Genomic DNA, 20,077 nt, shown 5'->3' with positions numbered 1-20,077 from the left:
ACCATGGTGCATATCTACATAAAGGCATATAATTGTATGCTTTCTAGATTTGATAAGCATGTTATAATCAAAATTAGAATTTAATAAATATGGAGGGTAACTCATACCTTAAATTCCTCCAAGATTTTGTAATTTTTCCCATGATATTCACAAAAGTTTTTCACTTCTTTACATTCGGGACAGCATCCATTGTGTTCCACCTTTGTACATTTCGGATGAATTTTAGGGCATTCCGGCTGGTCACAGACAGGTCCATCTAGGGCACAGACACACGGACAGTTGGAATGTCCCGGGAAAAACCGTTCTCCCAACTTGTATACAAAGCCGCTGTCATCCACACACCCTTTCCCTCGATAGTCATCAAAGATCAGATTGTCATTACTGGAAGCCTGGTCACCTTCATCAGCAGGATAGTCTTCGTGACTGATGGCAGCAGAGGTGACCAATCCAGGGATGACCAATAGAAGTATGCAAGCTTCATGAATATGAAGAGCCATCCCCCTCCTCACAGACTTCTGGATGTTCTCCTAATATTAAACACACTCAGCTCCTTCCATGGGAATGCAAGAGGGGTGGGCTGAAAATAAATATTTAAAAGATAATTTGACATATAAAAGATAATAAAGATGCAGTTAAGCCCATGCTTTTAAATCATTTGTATGGATTCAATTTGGAAGACACTGAGACTTCAAATCAACTAAGTTCATCCAACTGCCTATACTTTATTGTAAAGTTTGAATAGTGGATCTTGGCAATATATGTTTCAATAAAGTTAATTTATGGAGTTATTTTATTTAGGGGACTTCAGATTGTAATTTGCCTTTGAGTTTCAATGGTCTGGCTCTTTGCACATTGTAAGAAGTAGTTTTATTGAGCCTTAAAGGGTGATTGCAAGTAGTTACTGATATATAGCTCATGGATATTTGAAATTACATCCCTAGTTTTCTTTGAACTGGATGAGTCAGTAATAGAATGTAGAGGTTATAGTAACTTGCGTAAAAACAAGAAATTAGGGTCAAGCATTAAATTCTAAAAGCAAAGGAACTTTTTAAACAGCAGTTGGATGCAAGTTTAAATGAGATGGATCCAGTTCAGAAGATTTCACTCTGATGCCCATGTTCTGGGTTGGAACACACTGAATACAAGAAGTAGCACAGCAAATCATGGTGAATAAGAGAAAACATATCTACATGATACAAAAATTAAAATTTATTTATGTGGATTTGTTAATGACAGTCATTTCTACTCTTGTCACACATCATTATTTTTATGCAAGAGGTAAGCTCCTAGTGGGCAGGAAAGATATATCTACAACTTTTTACAGCCATGGGGATCTAATAACCATGTCATATTTGAAGTTGATCCCTTCCATGTAATATGAATAACATTCACATGCTACTGAAAATATATTTTCATTCAGTTAATTTAGACAAAGATGTCAGGAAAAAAACTTTCTGTGGAAGTTTCTTAATAATGAACCATGGGCGTTCACAGACTATTATCTGGGTAGCAATGACTGTTGTAGGCTTCCTGCGTGCTAGTATTTGGTAGTAAATATTGGTAATGGGGTTTCCTTTGAATATTTAGAGCAGCTAACTTATGTAAAGGTTCTGGGGAAACTATGATTTTGGGGAGGAACAGATAAGGAAAATCGTTGTAAAATATTTAATTCATCATTTAAATGCTATTGGCTTTCTGCCAATATCACTAAGATTGTATGTAGAGCATTTTAAGATGTCTAAGTTTCATTCAATGTTTTATTTCCAAAGTATGCTAAAAACAGTGAAAAACCACTTCTTTTCAGGCTAGCATACAACTATGATAATTAAATATGATGAAGATGATGTTAGGAAACTTCATAACCTCTTAGAATATATTTGCATCCTAAGTTAGATATGCAAATTAGAGTAATAGTAAAATGGAAGGCAATGTATTCACGTTCTCTTTTCAGACAAGGTTGATATTAGTATTCCTCCAATATTCTCTGATATTAGAATTCCTTTTGGGTGAATTCCTTTGGGGTAATGATAAAGGAGATAGATTCCCCCTAAAATATGTCAAAAATAATGAGTCATGACAGAACAAGAAAATGCAAACCTACAATTCTACTTGAGAAACTGGAAGCTCCCTTTGAGAAAGCATTTTATTCTTCTAAATTACTACCGAGGCCACAAACAGCGTAGAAGCTTCTGGGAAGGCATATCTATGTTTTACTAATTAAAGCATTGATGCACTTCTCACATAGATAGAAAGTTTATCTTGCAAGGCAAGGAAGCTACCGTGCCTCCTCACAATGTCCAGCGGCAGCTATCAGTACATGCAAGAAAAGCCATGTGAAATACAGACAGGATTCTGCTTTAAAATGACCCAGGCAGAAAAGAATCATTTTGTAAGCCACAGGTAGGCATTAATGTGCAAGGTTACAGTAAATGTAAACTGCAAGATAAAAAGAAGGGTGGGGTTTTTTCTTCATATTAACATTAAGCATGCTTTTATTATGAGGAATATGTATCTTTTAATGAGACAAAGTTCTGAAGCTATTTTTAAAAGAACCTTCCTTATAATAAATACCATTTAGAATACTATTTAAAAATAGGGAGGTTGGGGAAATACAACAACAGCGTTATCTGAAGATTTTCAAATCAAAATGCAAAGACTGCTAAACTGAGGCTCACTTCCCAGCTAAACTTTACCCCCTCCCTGTATTGCTACACATGATTTAAAATGACTGCATCTATTTCTCTGAGAAAGCAAGCACAACTCATGTCATAAGATTCACTTACCTAGTCACTCTGAGGTTAACGGTGGTGCTGGGGGGTCACAGACCAATCTGAACTTAAAGGTCAGGTATCTCTTAGGTAAGCCGGTCCTCTTTAGTCACCCAAAGAATGCATTTTCAGGCATGAATTAAAGGCAATCCATCCTCTCTATTTCCCATTTCAAAACACAGCCAAGAAGCAGTCTCCCACCCTTCCAGAGAGAAACACAGCAGACACACATAAGAAATATGCTTTGGACCTGTCTTCAGAATTCAAAGCAAGAAGCAATGCTGGTCCTGTGGAAATCCGGACCCTGGTAGCAGAATCATGTTGAACTTATTTTTAGCATTTTCTTAGATCCTTCTATGAAATTTCCTGGCTGATTACGCCTCCTCCACACATGAGTTCACTTACACAGTGTTTGCTACGGCAGTAGAGGTGACTTGGCTAGGCTCTGAGGATCACAAACAGAAACAGCATACTGAAGCTTAAAGCCCACTCCACCAGCAGAAGCATCAGCATCGTCCACAGTATGTTGACTGAATCCCTCCTCACACACCAGAAGATTCTAACTGTGGAAGTGAAGCAAAGGCGCAACTTTAACTGGGGTTTGGCATCGCTGTGAGCAGTTTGCAGACTGCTGATTCGGAGCTCATCCTGCCGGCAGCCGGGAATTCCTCAGCACCACGGACAGCGCCAACAACTGGCTTCTGAGCCCAGCTTGGTCGAAACCCCCAGCTGCTTCCGCGGACCAGGCTGTAGTGTTGTCTAAGGCAGTCACTTGATACAGCTGATGAGAGCGAGCATGGGGTGTGTGTCGGGAGGGGGGAGTTTCTGCATGCAAGACACTTATTTGCATTTAAATCACAATAAAAATTAGAAAGATGTTAATTTTACCTAATGCATTCTTGCATGGGCTGCAGAGATGAAAGTTCCAGGGACTTGCCTTTAGATTTAAGCCATCTGCAGTCGTTGGTTATTACTAATAGATAAAGCACACTCATTGTCAAAGAATCTGTGAAACTGTATGCTTTCTGACTCTATTTGGCCCTCTGGATATAGAAAAATTTTCCTTGTGCTATACATAATTCAACTTTGGGTCTTCTGCAGCTTGGGTTTGATTTAAAAAAAAAAAAAAGTAGCCGCGTTTTCCTGCAGTTTGTTCTCTAACGTTAAAAATCAATGTCTTGTAATTCATCTAGTCTGTCATTAGGCGTCATTGTAAAGCTGTTTCTTCCAACCTCCTAGCAAGGATGCCCTGTCTCTAAATTCATAACCAGATGAGAAAGTGAAAGATTCTGGGTGAAAAAAAAACACAGACAGATAAATGAACAAAAAGTTATAATTTTTATTTGTAATTGTATGGTACATATAGTATTCACCCAAAGCTTGTTTTAAAACAAATATTTTATTTATTGGTCATTTTAACCAGTTACTTGCTGACATTTGAGCAGACTATATGAAACATTTTTAAGCCTTAGAGGGAATGCCCTTTGCATCAGGGTGTGCTATTGCTGATCAGATCCACAACCGAATGGTGCCGTCAGAACCTCCAGAATACAGATTTTCTCCAAGGTGGGAAAATACCACACTGTGCACTTCACTCTCGTGGCCCACCAGTTTGTGAATTTGCCCTGATTTAAGATCCAGCAAATGGATAATCCCGTTGGCACTCGCCTGAGCTAAAACTCGACCTGGAAAAGAGGGAAATGGAGATTTAATCTCAAGCAGTCACAGTATGTAAACAATACAACGTTTTATCCTGTTTTGGTTGTGATTCAAGAGACTCATTTTTATGTTCGGCTCTCATTAAATATGAACTAACTTTAATCTATTAAATAATTTGAGCCATAAGATACATTTAGGATAAAAGCCTATAGCTCTACTTACTTAACATTCAGAGGTTGTTATATGCCCTAACATTCTCTTTATATTTATGATTGACAGATCATTTTGAGTTGAGATTGAGAGCAACTAAAGAAGACAACTATTTTGTAAATGAATAAGTTAAAATAATTTAAAGCAATAGTTATCTAAATGGACAATAGGACATAGGCTTCAAGTACATATATCTATAGGTATTTATCCTAGAAAATGTAAAATATATTTACCTTCATTAAACATATTTATTATAATTCTGCTAAATCATTGTATAAATCTGTAACAGTTGAGATATTTATGAATTCAACACAATTTCTTTGGAGTTGAAATGAAAAAAGTAAGTATTTCTACCTCGAAATTACATGACCATTAACTTAAATTTCTGAAATCTTGCAAATTAAAATAATCCAAATTTAGTGTATAGAATTTTCATCATTTTAAAACATTTTTAGTAAGTACCAAAGAATTAAAATAACATAATTTTGATTAATAATTTTTGATAAATTCCAGTAGGAAACTATCTTGGCATTTGGAAGCAAGAAGAATTAATAGAATATACTCACCTGAACTTAGAACCCAAATATTAAATATTGGGTTATCTAATCGTGCTTATTGGTGTATTACCATCCCAACAACAGTGTTTAAAACTTATTAAAACTCTTTTGGCATCTGATACCACACTGAGTATTTGTTGTACAATTCTTAGGAGGACCCAATAGTAGAAGAAAGAGCAGTAATTCTACTGTATAAAGGAAGTAAGAGGCTTGGGAAGGCTGAGTAAGTTGTTTACCATGTATGCAAGGAGCTGATATTCCAGCACAAACATTCCAAATCTAGAGACTCATAACCAGCACATCTCCACTGTGTCCAGAAGACATCGTATCAGCCATGCCTTCTGGACAGAGTTTGGGTAGGTGACACATCTTGAAAGAGAATTTGTCTGTCACACAGTAAGAGTTCACCAAGAAAAGCATGGTGAAGTATTTCATCACGTGCTGCCCCTGAAAAGTCATACTGCCTATGAAACAGAGAGGTGTTTTATGGGTAAAGTTAACCATGATAAATATGGTCTATTTACAAACCTTTATAAGACTCAGCTTCTTTGTCTAGAACGAAACCTGACACAGCAAACAACCTTAGGATGGATTAGAGTGTCCAAAACAGCAGATGTGAATATCTATTATAAACCCTCTTCTACTAAGTCTTTGCTGACAGTGGGGTTGCACACTGACTTCCCTTCTAGATTCATTCTATAGGCAACTGTTGTTTTGGCTTTCCTGAAACTCAAACAAAAGAGTTTTTTTTTTCCCTTGCAGTTTTTACACAACAGCCATGGAGGGGTATGGGATTTTTAAAGTGTTTAGAACCAAAGCCAATAAAGAGAAGGATATAGCTAGAAATGATTGCTTTTGTTGTGGTCACATCTATAAAAGTCAGATTTAAAAACATTCAGAGGGTGTCTTAGGGTTTTACTGCTATGAACACACACCATGACCAAAGCAACTCTTAAAAAGAACATTTAACTGGGGCTGGTTTATAGGTTCAGAGGTTCAGTCAATTATCATCAAGACAGGAGCATGGCAACAACCCTGCAGGCATGGTGCAGGAGGAGCTGAGAGTTCTATATCTTCATCTGGAGATTGCTAGCAGTATACTGACTTACTTCCAGGCAGCTAGGATGAGGGTATTAAAGCCTAGACCCACAGTGACACACCTACCCCAACAGTGACACACCTTCTAATAGTGCCACTCCCTGGGCAGAGCATCTACAAACCATTACAGAGGGATTTAGGAAATCTGTTGCTTTAAAAGTTTGTACAACAACAACAACAAACCCAACAGTTTTATGCAATAACTTAGAAGAGTTACAATCCACATATTAAAAGTAGGTAAATACTGAAAACTTTCCAAGAAATATACCTTTAGATATGGCTACATAGTACATATGTTCTATAAATAAAGTTATAACACTAGAACACACTGCTGGATGTTGTTCTCTGATCTCCTTATGTGTTCCATGGCACACATGTGCACCATCACCAAGCTAGCATATCTTTAAATATGTATATTATAAAATCAGCAATTGAATAATAAATAATATAGAAATATAATTTGAAATAGTGTCAAAATAACTTATGGGAAACTTGAGGTAACATTGCTCATGTTAAAGTTGCTTTATTCTCTAGGCTATGAAGGCCTTCAACCTCACATACATGGAACCACAGACAATTAAGGAATGTTAGAGGTGGGAGAAATAGTCTTCTCCAGGGAAGAAGGCACCCATTGGGTTATCTAAAACCAAATGGTCAGCCCTGAAAACATACAAGTAACACTATAGAGCCTGAGCATGTTGTGCTTAGGAATACACATATACATCCATATACACATATGCATATACATATACATCCATATACACATATGCATATACATATACATCCACGTACACATATGCATATACATATACATCCATATACACATATGCATGCAATAAAAATTAATGAAAGGGGAGGCTATAAATTTGAAAGAGAACAAAGAGAGACATTGGAGGGCATGGAAGGAGGAAAAGGAAAAGAGCAATGTTGAAATCATAATCTCAAAAATTAAAAAAAGGTAAATAAACACAAAGGGGTAAAATTAGATCATAAATTTATATTCATGTCTGCTTTTAAGTACATATCAAATTATGCATATCAAATTATGATTGTACATATTCCAAAATATATACAATAGCTCTGAAAATATATAATATAGTTTATCAATGTTAATTAAAAATAAACACCTTCACAAAGTTAGGCGTTTTTACTAGGTTTTTGAGTTAGCAAGTAATGGTTTTCATTATGACATTTTCAAACATATATCATTTTGCCTCATTCATATTATTGAATCCCAATTCCCTGTCCCCACTTCCCTGGCTGCCTGGTCACTTTCCTGCCTGTAAGGGCTGATCTTGCTGTCATGTCACAGGGCTTCTACTGTCACCTCCTCAGTCTCCCTCAAGATCTTCTCTTCCCATCTCCCCCCCTTGTCTACTTTCACAACCTACTGAAACACAGACGTTAATACATACATATGCACATATATAGTAATTTTAAAATAAAACATGCTATTCTTCAACACCTGTTACATAAAATGACTTGTTTCATTTATTTGTTACACCTAGGAGACTAGACGGCCCAAATTTTTCATCAAGTTAAAAAACAATCCTTAATTTTGGAGAAGAAGATTAATCATAATAATTACATATATATTATATATACATACACACACACATACACACACACATCAGGGTTTATCAACAGTGGGAGATTATGAGTACTTTTCATTTGTGTGTCTCCAAACCATAATTAACATTTATTTTTATCAGTGAAGAAAATTTCATTTAACTTTACTGATGAGTTTGCAAATTCCATTGGGTTTAGAACTAAGTTTCTTCCAATCTCTGTTTCCCAATGAAATAATTGATATTTATACCTTTGTGGATTTTTCACAAATTTGTTTCAAGTGAATATATAGCTTTTGTTTGTTTGTTTGTTTTGAGACAGAGTTTCTTTGTGTAGCCCTGGTTATCCTGGAACTCACTCTGTAGACAAGGCTGGCCTCGAACTCAGAAATTTGCCTGCCTCTGCCTCCCAAGTGCTGAGATTAAAGGCGTGTACCACCATGCTCGGCGAGTGTATAGCTTTATCTCACCAATAAAACTTATTTATATTGTAGTAACAAGTGATATTTTTTAGAAGAGAAAAATAGTTACAATAATACCCTCTTAAAAAAAAATAAAGTAGTTTCAATTGGATTTGTCACAAAAACCCAGAGATATGACATAGTCACTTGGGCATCATTTTTATCACATTCTCTTTAAATTATGAGATATGAAGTAACATATAAATTGAGAGGGATCATTTTATTTGAGTGTAAAATCATGTAGTTAAACTACTATTAAACTTTTCATCCCATACTAACATAATATACAAATAAAATATTAGCATTTAAAAAAACTATGTACAAATACTTTATGAAACTTTGCATGTTGGTGAATGCTATTATTAAAATTCAACTCTGCTGAAAAGAATATTGGCACGCCTTCAAACTGAAGAATTTTTAATGAACTTTTGATACCCATTTGTGTGGAAATTCAATTTGGTTTAGAAAGCATGCCACTAAGGTTATCAGGAGTCATCTTAAGCTTTAAAACAATTTTTTGTTGTTTTGTTTTTTTTGAGACAGGGTTTCTCTGTGTAGTCTTTCTTGAGCATTCTGGAACTTCCTCTGTAGAACAGGTTGGCCTCAAACTCTCAGAGATCCACCTTCCTCTGCTTTCTGAGTTCTAGGATTAAAGGTATGAAGCACCACTGCCAGGCAAGCTTTTTTATTCTTAACTCCCTTCCTCACCCTGACAAGTCTTCCCCAATGTCAATAGCTCTCCATCCTGTCTATTACCCCAATATTTTAATCAGTCATAGGAGTTGGTATAATTAGTGATTAAGACATGCTTCCCTGAAGTAATAGCTTGCTGTGAGAGTACAAATATATTTTGGTATATTCTTATAGAAAGCATATGGTTCTATTTCTATTGCATTTATTTATTTCTATTGCGTTTATGCCTGTGTAAAATAAGGAACAGAAAGAGTGGAGTCCTATACCTTAGATTCCGTGTTCTTCACTCAACCCTAGGATGCAGAAAGCCTTCCTTCAGGACAAATGAGGGAAACTCTGGGAAACTCAAGGTAAAAGTGACATACACACATACATATAAATGCACACACCCACACACAAATAAATGCATGTACATATGTGTGCACACGCACATACACATGCACACATGTACAACCACAGATGCACATACACATTCACAGGTATTAGGGTTTCTCTCACAAATGAAGGCTCAGGTTAACTGCGATACTCATTTTGGGATTTTCTCTGAATGCAACAATATCCCTAAGTACGTAAGTCTTCCACTTACCATCCATGTCAACCTCAACCTCAATTGTTTCATCCAGTGTCGGCTTTACTACCTTGTAAATCTCTGAAACTGAAACATCTGTGTTCTTAACAGAAATCACCGTGTCATACGGCTGTTAGTGTTTAGCTCCTAGGTAGGTGCATTTCACCATTTCTATTTTGACAATGGAGGATGCCAAGGATCTTGGTATGCTTTTAAATATTCTGTGGTTGATTTAAACCCACATTGCACAGTCATATACATAGCCTTACCACCTTTGAACTCTTAATTTTATTAATGTACCCTATGGAATATTTTCCTTAGCTATCTGCATGTTCCCTGGCTATATCTTCCTGACAAAAGTCAAGCCATCCACTAAAACCCAGTTAGAATGATTTTCTTCAATAGATTGGTACAGTGTATCCTTAAAGTTCCTTTTTGGGAATATGAGCATCATATTATTTGTACCTTTCACATGGTAACAAGGTCCTAAAAGATATGGTCAGCAATGTATGTGTTCCACATTCTCGGCCATGCCAAATACCTCTGCACTTAACACTTAACAAGGAGAGCATTGCAATCAATACTCACAGTGGGTAATAATTAAAGTTGTCACAACTACTAGTGTTAAGACTTAGTGTTTCCAAGCATTGTCCTAAGTAATTTTAGCAGGACAACAACCTTATGGGCTGGGTTACCTACCCCATACCTGTTCTATGCATTTGAAATTCAACTCGAAGAACTGGAATGCATTATGTTTGTAAAATGCTCACCTGGTTTCAAAGATTTCCCATGAACAAATAATCTCATGTACTTCATTGATAGCTTTATGTTGATCACATATAATCTCACTTCAAATATGTGATATTTACTAAAATAAACTTTGATTTCTATTTGAAGCATGTGCAGTATATTAAAATAATTACTATTTTCACCTTTTGGAAAATATGACTAGAATCACATTTACAGTTATCTTTCTGTTGGACAGTACTGGGTTATACTTAGACTTGGTTTTTTTTTTTCTTTTTTCCTTATTTTTTTTTAATTTTTAATATGTTTTTATTATGTATTTTCCTCAATTACATTTCCAATGCTATTCCAAAAGTCCCCCATACCTTCTCCCCCACTCCCCTACCCCTAAAAATGGGTAGCCATTCCCATTTTTTTTGGCCCTGGCGTTCTCCTGTACTGGGGCATATAAAGTTTGCATGTCCAATGGGCCTCTCTTTCCAGTGATGACTTGTTGAGAACAAAAATGAAGTTTAGAAAGATTAAAGCAACTTCACCAAGGCCACACATTATATGATCAGTAGAATCCGGATTTGGGATCCCTATGACGCTGAGGCTCATGTTCTTATCCCCTGCATCATGCTTTAATACCTCTGGCTCAATGCCATCTTCCCATTGTGATTAAGCTTCCCTTACTAAATTTCAGTATGGCTCAGAGTAAACATCCTTGTGCTCACAGCTCCAGTTTCCATCTGGACCTATGTATTTTCCTAGGAAATACTTTAAAATGAATTTTGATCGGACAATAAAAAACATTTAAAGATACTCATTTTGCACTACCTTAATGGCATGTATAAGCTCCAAGGATCTGATTTTATACTCTATTGTTAGCGATAAGTATGGGACTTAGGAGAGTTGCATTTATTCTTTGACATCTTGAAGAGCATCCAACATTCCCAGGATCTATAGTCCTTTGGTGATCAGAAAATTCATTTCTACAACTTTGGGTAACTATTCAATATTCACATGCTGTATAGGAGTTATCATTTATTTTTGCTCAGTAAAAAACAAGATATTCACATTCTCATGTGTCTTATCTGCAGCAAACACCCCCTCAGCTTTTCCCAAATCGTGTGTGAACAGCTATTTTAATACAGCAAAGATATGTAATCTACTTCTTTATGCCTATTGTTCCCATGAAGAGCAGCCATTTTTTGTTTTTCTTTGTTTTGTTGAATGATTTCAACCTGGTTTGTTTTCATATCTTAAAATGTCTCTTCAGTACTAAAGTAAAATTGTCTAGATTGAGAAAGTCAACTAGACTTCAGTTGTCAATATGACAGTTCATGTTTCATGGATTCAAAGCAAGAGCCACTGGCATGAAGAAATTGTTTTAATCAAGTCATGTTTCAAGAATGCAGTTGTTTACTAATGTTCCTGTGGAAGTGTACCCACGTCATTTTGTAATGGAACACCCAGAAAAGTAAAAGAGGTGGTTCGGTTATAAGATTCTCTAAATAATGGTGACAAAGATCTTCGATTTATTTTTTATTTTTTTCTTTTTGGTTGTTGTTGTTCGAAGAATAACTCACAGCAGTGGGTAATGTGCTCAGTTAGGGCCTGAGCTACATTGGAGAACTCTTTAATCGATCAATATTTCCTCTTGCGAGTTACCAGTTATCAGGTACTGTTAGGGCAACTGTTACATGGATCCTTTATAATGAGGCTTAATAAATTCTTTTCTATTGAAAGATCAAATATTTTTGTTCAGAAAATTAATTTTGAAGACATGTTCATTACTATTGGTATCTACATATTTACATGCATTTTTAGCAGAGAAGTTACATAGCTGCTAAATGTTTTGAACATGTTATAGTAATATGTTATAGAAATACAGCTTGATGGCAAGATTATGGATTAAATTTGGCTAGCTATATGCACCTTTCTATTGTTTATTTACTAGAAGTGCCATCCTAGATCAGATGCCTGTAGTTGTAGGAACAGAAATCTGCTATAAGAACCATTAGCCTAGTCAAAACTTTTAAGCTTATCATGCATAATGAAAATGTGAATGAAATCCATCATTCTATTTCTCATTAGAATAAGTACAATAATTTCTCATGATTATTCATGCTTTGGTTGAATTTTGAGTAATATGTTCTCCTAAAGGACACAAACCACTCATTTTCTATTTCATTCAAATTAATCTCATACACAGATCACAGGAAATTTATTTATCACAAGTACAAGAATGGAGACTAAAACAACTGTGGACCTGGTATGAAATAACATATCACAGAGAGGACGGCAGGCTTTGATCAATAAGGAAATGATTTTTATACACATCAGAACCAATTTGAAGCAATTCTCTCGATCAATACAGATAGGCAGAAATGCTTCTCAGCATTTATTACCTGTGGAGAGTGTTATTGATTAATTATATTGATTTTTTGAATGCATGTGGAGAGGCATCTGTTGTTTCTTTAAAAGATGCCTCAAAATGAGAAGTATCAAGAAACTACTTAAGTTTTGGGGATTTGCATTAATGGCTCAACCTAGGTCATTACTCAGAATTTCAAAAACACCATTGAAAGAGATATGAAATGCAATCTAGATTATTTATTTTCATCCTATTGTTGATGAATATAATACTTCTTTAAAATATTAAGAATTAACTGGTCTAAGAGATAGTAATAATTTATAAACGTTTCCAGTACTTTTGAACTATGTATATTCTTGCTAAAGAGATCTAACTTTTGTTTTTGTAGAAAACACTGCTTGAATGGAGACAATGTGGCATTATAATGTGTGAAAAAATAAACAATAGATTAAAATTTTCTCTTGGTAGCTTATGTCATAAAAATGATAGTCATTCCAGCAGGTTAAATCTCACTGTCCTACTGTGGTGCTTGAGACTAAAAATGATGTTTATGTTATATTTATGTTAGCGCACATGATGCATTTAAATACAACCAGATGGAGTGTTGAAGACAAAACACAGTGTCACTTAGCTTTGTGAAAAGCTACTTATTAAGCAGTCAAATGTTAGTCTTGTGTAGGTTTTATACGTTTTTCACAAGAAGTAATTACAAAGATAAACTAATTTTTGTCTTTTGTGCAAAATCTATGTCCATCTTAGGGAGACAGTTCATTGACACTCCCCAAAATTTGTAAAAAGCAGTCGGTCGGGGCTGGAGAGATGGCTCAGTGGTTAAGAGCACTGACTGCTCTTCTGAAGGTCCTGAGTTCAATTCCCAGCAACCACATGGTAGCTCACAACCATCTGTAATGAGATCTGATGCCCTCTTCTGGAGTGTCTGAAGACAGCTACAGTGTACTTACATATATAATAAATAAATCTTAAAAACAAAAAAAGTAAAAAGCAGTCGGTGAATTAACAAAAGTTTAATCTTTCCTACAGTGTGTTGCTTTCAAAATATGTTCCCCCTGTTAGGAGAAAGCGAATGAAGAAATTTGTGAACAGGTGCTTTCTTCTATGAACTGTTTTTTTTTTTTTTTAACACTACCAAACTCCCATGTGAGATGCACCTAAAGTCCTAAAAATGTTTAACTAATTATCGAATGCATTTAGACTATCAACAGCCACCTGCTCTCATGAAGAAATCCTTGTAGATCCGTTCCCTAACATGGTCTTCACCTATGCAGCTGATCAGTGTTGGAATAACAGTTATTTAGGGACCCCATGCACCTGGAGTCTTGCCGACACTTGAGAAAGGTATTTGCTGATCCCAGAGGGATCCTGAGTTTTTGGTTCATTTCTGAGAGTCAGATAACTGGGGCAGAGCACAGATCCAAGCTGCTCAGAGACTGTGATGGGCTCTTTCTCTATTATTCTTGAATAGGGAAAGAGTCCAAAGGCTTCTATTGATATGAGCCTTTTAATTAAAAGTTTAATTAATTTTATTGTATGAAGTAATAAAATCACTTTTAATAGTCCCAGTTTTTTATTATTTAGACTCTAACAATTAATACATTTTAAGACTCTAAAAGTCAAAGTTCTAATGTTTTTGAGAATGTTCAAACTGGCTTCAGAACTAACTTTATCAGAGATGAATCCCCCATTATGAATATGGAAGTTTGACTGGAAAAAAAGACCCAGCTAACTTCTGTTACTGAGTGTTGAAGTAGTGAATTGTTAATAATTATATCCTTAATTTTAGATTTATTCTTTTCTATTGAGGGCAAAAATAGAAAGGGGTGAAGAGAATTATATGAACACAAATATCACCATATTAATAATAGAGTAAAAAGAAAAAATATGTGATAGAATATAGCTAATCTAGGTGGCAAGTGACAGATGAAAAACCCAAATGTAACACTTCTACATAAATTAAGAGTGGCCAGATTTTTTAGTTTACATAGAGTATAATTTGTAATTTTTAAATAAAATTTCATTTTAAGGCTGAAAGTTGAACCTTTTGAAAGGTCAGCCTTGAATTCCAAATCCTTCACAGTTTCCTACCTAGGAAAGACCAATAGCCTTGTTATTTAATGGATATTTACCTTCATAATGACTTGAAGTGGCTAGTTAAAAAAATGTCACTAGTTTCAATGTATTATTTATGCTTCCCTGAATTCTTTCTCTTTTGAAAGATGTATTTATTTATTTTATGTATATGAGTGTTCTGTCTTTATGAACCCCAGAAGAGGAAATCATATTCCAGTACGGATGGTTGTAGAGCTACCCTGTGGTTGTTGGGACTTGAACTCAGGACATCTGGATGAGCAGCGACTTCTGAAGGATCTCTTCAGCCCCCATTTCCTGACATTTTTGAGAGCCTCTGGTGATGATGGCTCATTTTTATTTTCAACTTGACACATGTAGAATCAGACAGGAAGAGCATCTCACTGAGGTTTTTCTAGATCTAGTTGATTTGGAGGAGGGGGAAATTCCTTGAACATGTTCATTGAGGTGGAAAGACCCTGCCTAAGTGTGGGTGGTACTATTTCCTAGGTTTGGCTTCTGAATTGTATGTGTGAGCTGAGAAGTAGAAAATGGTGGTTCCCTCCCCTCCCCTCTCTCCTCCCCTTCTCCTCCCCTTCTCCTCCCCTTCTTCTCCTCTCTCCTCTCCTCCCCTCCCCTCTCCTTTCCTCCCCTCCCCTCCTCTCCCTTCTTTTCTTCTTCTTCTTCTTCTTCTTCTTCTTCTTCTTCTTCTTCTTCTTCTTCTTCTTCTTCTTCTTCTTCTTCTTCTTCTTCTTCTTCTTCTTCCTCCTCCTCCTCCTCCTCCTCCTCCTCCTCCTCCTCCTCCTCCTCCTTCTTTTTCTTCTTCCCCCCCCTCTCTCCTTGAGTAGGGATGCGATATTGGCTGATTCAAGAAGTTCAAATTTCTGCCATGGGGCACAACTTCCCTGCTCTGACAAACTGTGACCTAGAATCATGAGGTAAAAGAAAGCATTTGTCCCAGTTTGCTTTACGTCAGGACATCTCATCACAGTGGCAAACAGCAAATGAGGACAACTTTGTGTTATGTGATATCCCACAATCATACATGATCAAAGGTACAGTTTTTATTTCACAGACAAAGGTACTGAGTCACACAGGGATGTGCTGCAATGCCTTTAAGACTATAGCACTGGAGTTTATTCTTTCCCATAGACTGAAGGGAACTGAAGGTAGTTATGACAGAAAGTTGAACTAATTTGCCTGCTACATGATATAAAAGAGAAATGTCTCTTTACTCCGAATTCTTTGGAAAGTTTCAATCTCTTAGGAAATATGAAGGAATCTTCTGGCATTGTAGGGTGATGTTCTGGCTGTGCACCTTGTACAAACTTTAAAGAAATACACGGCTGCTTTGTTCCCTTGCCCCACTACACACCCCTCATTCTCAGTTCCTTAATGCACTATACTTCACAGGTCAAAGAGCTTCTGCTGAAAGCCAACAGACAGTTTTACAACGAAGACACTGGCGAGGACATGGAGTTAAGTAATGAGGGAGACAGGATTTAGGCTTGTACATGAGGCAGAACCTCCACAGAGTTAACACTGCAGCTCATAGACAAAGGAATCTGACTCTTTTGAATGGAGGAAGTAGTAGGTTTTTTTCAGATGCAAGTGGAAGAAAATCTATGCAAACATAACAGAGAAAAAAATGGTTTAAAATGTGTTCATTGAGCATCCGTCACTAGAATTTCACCATAAGCGAGCTGAGTGTCATTGTTTCAGTTCTGCTATCTAGGCTGAACTATCTTTTACTCAGACTTTCTCTATATGTTGGTCCTAACAGGACAGGCTCATAACTTCCAAAATTCAAAGCCCCTGAACGAGTATCTCTATTCTAGGCAGTTTTATATTGGTAAACATCCCTAATATTTAACTTGAGTCATATGATTTTCTTTATTATGATGGCTGACAGGTAGATGGATGTGGTTGAGTGTCTGCCACAGAATCTGCGAGTATACAACAACTGTCATGACGTGTGCCTGGTAGCACACATCAGGATGCATATTTAGGGAGAACCAACAAGTGAAGCTAATCAAATTCACTTTAGATAATTATTCAAGATGGATGATTCAAAGTTTCAAAGTCAGATATATATGAAAAGAAAAACAGCCTTGTTTGAGGTTACTAAAATAATGATTTGCTTTCCGTGGTCTTTCCTTTAGTAATCTATCTCTCTCCCTGCTGCCCCCAGCCTCTTGTCTCCTAATCATGTGCTATACACACTACATCTAGGTCTGTCAAGAAATCAGTATAAGTGTTCCACTGAGTGGACCATACTCAGGGTGTCTTGATGTCCCTTGGGGTGCCAGAATACAAAGTGTGGTGGCTCAAACAGCAGAGGAGCATGAAAAAGCTTGAATATCATGGTCATACATCTAAGCTTCAATAGGAACACATTCCACAGACTCTGTGGAACGCAGCCTTTTCTGAATCAGCTACATATTAATGATTATTAATACAAGTGGGCGCTTATATAGACCAGGCCCTGAGAAACAGGATACTAGCAAGTTATATAGACTTTCCTTTATTAAATTCAGTGAAAAAGCCATTATCTTTGAAATTAGAAGCATACAGCATAGTTATAGCTGTGAAACACTACCCTAATAATCCTTGCATTTCTAGGCAAAAACTCAAGAAAGCTGTCTTTAAGGTCTAGTCTATCATGGCTGGCATAGTTTCCATTTTGGTGTTGGAAATCTGTGCACCTTCAGAAGATTTTAATGTGTTTTTCTAGACTGTAAAGTGAAAAATAATAGTTGCAAATACTTCTAAACTAGGCCATTCAAAATGTATACAACTGCATTGCCTTGATTTTGTGAAGTTGTTATCCAGAAAAAGAACTTTACTAAAACTGATATGAGACTTTAAAAATATATTCTTTGGAATATTTTTTATTAGATTTCTTTTCAGAAACTTAGAACAAAATATGAAAATGGAAGAAGGGGGAGTCAGGGGGAGATGAGGGACCAGATTCGTGGGCCCTGCATCTGAGCGATGAGCCAATGAATATATTACACTAATTTTTCCATGTTTATATATGATTATATAAAAAGCTTAAAATGGCCGGCCTAGTGGCACATGGGAGGGAGCAGCAGATGAACCTCTGAGTTGAAGGCCAGCCTGGTCTGCATACTAAGTTGTAGGCTGGTTAGGGCTATATTTTAAGAATATCTTTCAAAATTTTTCAAAATATTAATCATATAATAATATCAATATTGTTACTGTTCTATGGTCATTTTTATATGTAGAATTTACATGTTTCACTATCATCAGAGATATGTAGAATGCTCTGGAATTAGGCATGTTGACAGTCCATTTGAGTAATTCTGTTAACACATAGAGACAAATATTGCTATCTGAAGATATTAAATATGCAAGTATGTTTAAAAGAAAGCAATGCTATTATAAATAAGGATGCTATGAACATAGTGGAGCATGTGTCCTTATTACCAGTTGGAACATCTTCTGAATATATGCCCAGGAGAGGTATTGAGGGATCCTCCGGTAGAACTATGTCCAATTTTCTGAGGAACCACCAGACTGATTTCCAGAGTGGTTGTACAAGCTTGCAATCCCACCAACAATGGAGGAGTGTTCCTCCTTCCATCCTCACCAGCATCTGCTGTCACCTGAATTTTTGATCTTAGCCATTCTGACTGGTGTGAGGTAGAATCTCAGGGTTGTTTTGATTTGCATTTCCCTAATGATTAAGGATGCTGAACATTTTTTCAGGTGCTTCTCAGCCATTCGGTATTCCTCAGGTGAGAATTCTTTGTTTAGCTCTGAGCCCCATTTTTCAATGGGGTTATTTGATCTTCTGGAGTAGCAGCCTTATTTATAATAGCCAGAAGCTGGAAAGAACCCAGATGTTCCTCAACAGAGGAATGGATACAGAAAATGTACATTTACACAATGGAGTACTATTCCGCTCTTAAAAAGAATGATTTTATGGAATTCCTAGACAAATGGATGGACCTGGAGGGCATCATCCTTAGTGAGGTAACCCAATCACAAAAGAGCTCACATGATATGTACTCACTGATAAGTGGATATTATCCCAGAAACTTAGAATACCCAAGGTATAAGTTGCAAAACACATGAAACTCAAGAAGAATGAAGACCGGAGTGTGGTCGCTTTGCCCCTTCTTAGAATTGGGAATAAAACACCCATTGAAGGAGTTACAGCGACAAAGTTTGTAGCTGAGATGAAAGGATGGACCATCTAGAGACTGCCACACCCAAGGATCCATCCCATAATCAGCCTCTAAATGCAGACACCATCGCATATGCCAGCAAGATTTTGCTGAAAGAACCCTGATATAGCTGTCTCTTGGGAGGCTATGCAGGTGCCTGGCAAACACAGAAGTGGATGCTCAGAGTCAGCTATTGGATGGAACACAGGGCCCCCAATGGAGGAGCTAGAGAAAGTACCCAAGGAGCTAAAAGGGTCTGCAACCCTATAGGAGGAACAATATGAACTAACCAGTAACTCCAGAGCTCATGTCTCTAGCTGCATATGTAGCAGATGATAGCCTAGTCAGCCATCATTGGGAAGAGAGGCCCCTTGGTCTTGCAAAGATTATATGCCTCAGTACAGGGGAACACCAGGGCCAAGAAGTGGGAGTGGGTGGGTAGGGGAGTGGGGGACGGAGGGTATGGGGGACTTTTGGGATAGCATTTGAAATGTAAATAAAGAAAATACCTAATAAAAATATTTTTTTTAAAAAGAGAAAGCAATGCAAAAGATGCCATTAGGACAGTGAAGAGTCAAGCCCTGGCCTGAGGGAGAATGCTTGTAAAAGGCATGTATGATAGAAGATAGTCTCTAGAAAGCACAAGAAACTATAAAGTTAATAAACAGAATTAACCTGATTGAAATGGACTGGGTGTGTTAGCAGGCACCTCATCAAACACAGCATATACATGACGAAAACATGTATTAGATGATGTTATGAGTCATGTGTCATAGATGAAATAGAAAAATAAGATGACAGTGTGGTATTACTGTAAGCCAATACCAAAGATTGGGGATTCAGCAGATGGAACCAAGATGTGGAGCATGCATAGGTTCCCAGTCAGCCCTGAAAGAAATGCAAAATGGCATATTTACTCTGCTTGGCACATATTCTTTATGGTATGTGTTCAATTTTCATGCCTCTTGAAATATATTTAGAAGACGTAAGAATGTATGTCTGAATATTTGTGAACACACACACACACACAAGCAAAACCCAAATCAAACATGGAAGGATCTCTATATCCCCAGTAAGAGATAAAGTAAATAAACTGGTAGAGTAGGACAAT

General features: G+C 36.7%; 2 protein-coding genes across 5 annotated transcripts in view; both read right to left on the bottom strand.

Moving 5' to 3' along the window:
• Vwc2l (von Willebrand factor C domain containing 2 like) overlaps nucleotides 1-3,520 on the bottom strand; it is a 177,296-nt gene extending 173,776 nt beyond the window's left edge. The window contains exons 1-3 of the mRNA XM_029480459.1: nucleotides 3,174-3,520; nucleotides 2,784-2,970; nucleotides 108-577 (exon numbers count right to left, since the gene is read on the bottom strand). Of these exons, the coding sequence (XP_029336319.1) occupies nucleotides 108-497 (390 nt within the window). The 5' untranslated portion in view covers nucleotides 498-577; nucleotides 2,784-2,970; nucleotides 3,174-3,520. The remainder of the gene's footprint in view (nucleotides 1-107; nucleotides 578-2,783; nucleotides 2,971-3,173) is intronic.
• Nucleotides 3,521-4,148: 628 nt separating this feature from the next.
• Nucleotides 4,149-20,077, bottom strand: part of Spag16 (sperm associated antigen 16) — a 945,274-nt gene continuing 929,345 nt past the window's right edge. For 2 of the 4 annotated variants that reach the window (XM_021171981.3, XM_021171972.2), the window contains exon 8: nucleotides 4,149-4,453. In XM_021171981.3, coding sequence (XP_021027640.1) covers nucleotides 4,278-4,453 — 176 coding nt within the window. In that variant the 3' untranslated portion in view covers nucleotides 4,149-4,277. The remainder of the gene's footprint in view (nucleotides 4,454-20,077) is intronic. The other 2 variants (XM_021171958.3, XM_085838176.1) reach the window with 1 other exon arrangement.

The sequence above is a fragment of the Mus caroli genome, unplaced genomic scaffold (assembly GCF_978045245.1).
Source record: "Mus caroli unplaced genomic scaffold, Mus_caroli_1 scaffold_1, whole genome shotgun sequence".
Lineage (NCBI taxonomy): Eukaryota > Metazoa > Chordata > Mammalia > Rodentia > Muridae > Mus > Mus caroli.
Note: the sequence above shows the minus strand (reverse complement) of the source record. Positions and strands in the feature narration are given on the sequence as shown.